Below are 1,239 nucleotides of genomic sequence, written 5' to 3' on the forward strand. Positions count from 1 at the left end.
AGCAGGATGACCTGTGCAGCTCTGGTCCTCTTAGAGGTGGGAATGCATCCGGTGGCCTCTCGGAGCACCCTCCCCTCCCAGCTCAGCATTTGGGTGACACTGGGAACCGAGCGCCTGCGGYGCTGATGGACCTAACTACGGGACCCTGGGGCAGGGAGGGAGCAGGGGGGCGTTGGGGACGCTGCGGTTGGGTGGCCCCGCGGGCACCGCGTTTTACCCGGGGGGGGCGAGGAGCAGCCGGGCGGGCCGGCGACCCACCTCCTGCTCCAGCCGCTGCGTCTCCTGGTGTATCTGCTGCTCCAGCGCTTCGCAGAGCTGCTGCACCTCCCTGTTGTGCTCAGCCACGCGCCTGCCAAGGAAGGAGGGGGGGGACACAGCGGGGCGATGGCCGTCAGCCCCCGCCGCGGCGGTGGGAATGGGAACGGGAACGGGCCCGCCGGCGCCCGCGGGAGCTGCCGCTGCAGCCCGAGGGCGTTCGCTCAGCCGCGGTGCGTCCGCCCGGCGGGGACCCGGCCCGCGCACGACCGCAGGGAGAGCCCAACCGCATGCATCGGCGCCGCGCGAAACCTCCAGCCCCACGGACGGAGGCGCGAAAAGCAGCCGGGTTTCTCGCCCCGCGGCTCGGGGCAGTGGAGGGCCGCGTGCCACCCTGCCCCGGCCCGGGCCTCTCCGCGGCCCTGGCTCACTTGTTCAGGACGGCCTCCAAGGCCTCCTTCTCGCTCTTGGCTTCTTGGATGCGGCACCTCATCTTGGCCAAAAAGTCCTCCAGGTTGCCCAGCAGCTGGGGCTCGTCCTGCCGCAGCTTCACCCAGAGCTGCCAGATCTCCCGGCTGCAAAGGGAGAAGCGTTTCGTGCTGGGCGCCCGCCACGGAGCCGGSCCGGGTGCGGGCGCCCGGCTGGTTTCGCCCGCGCCGGTGGGGACAGGGCGCTGGAGGAGCCCAGCCCCTCGCTCCCRTGCTCGGGCCAAAAGCGCCTCCAAGCCGTTTCCGGGCTCGCTGCCCAAACAGGGACCCGACTCGGGGAGGATCCTGCCCCCCACCAGCCGTCACCCCATCCCGCCGGACGCCCCCGGGCGCTCCGCGGGCTCTTTACTCTTCGGAGACGTCGTCCGTGCCCAGCTGGTCCACGAAGGCGGCGAAGCGTTTCCGCTCCTCGCTGTCCGCCTCCTCCAGCGCGGCGCCGCCGCAGGCCCGCTGCGCCCTCGGGAACGGCCCTGCCGCGGGACGGCCCCAACCCGTC

General features: G+C 72.7%; 1 protein-coding gene across 1 annotated transcript in view; it reads right to left on the reverse strand.

Annotated features, from left to right (window-relative positions):
• The window catches only part of RAB44 (RAB44, member RAS oncogene family), a 15,963-nt gene that overhangs the window by 10,475 nt on the left and 4,249 nt on the right, over nucleotides 1-1,239 (reverse strand). The window contains exons 4-6 of the mRNA XM_085302299.1: nucleotides 1,093-1,213; nucleotides 687-830; nucleotides 259-349 (exon numbers count right to left, since the gene is read on the reverse strand). Of these exons, the coding sequence (XP_085158425.1) occupies nucleotides 259-349; nucleotides 687-830; nucleotides 1,093-1,213 (356 nt within the window). The remainder of the gene's footprint in view (nucleotides 1-258; nucleotides 350-686; nucleotides 831-1,092; nucleotides 1,214-1,239) is intronic.

Source organism: Rhea americana, unplaced genomic scaffold (assembly GCF_003343005.1).
Source record: "Rhea americana isolate MKP2758 unplaced genomic scaffold, rheAme1 scaffold_189, whole genome shotgun sequence".
In the NCBI taxonomy this organism is placed as follows: Eukaryota; Metazoa; Chordata; class Aves; order Rheiformes; family Rheidae; genus Rhea; species Rhea americana.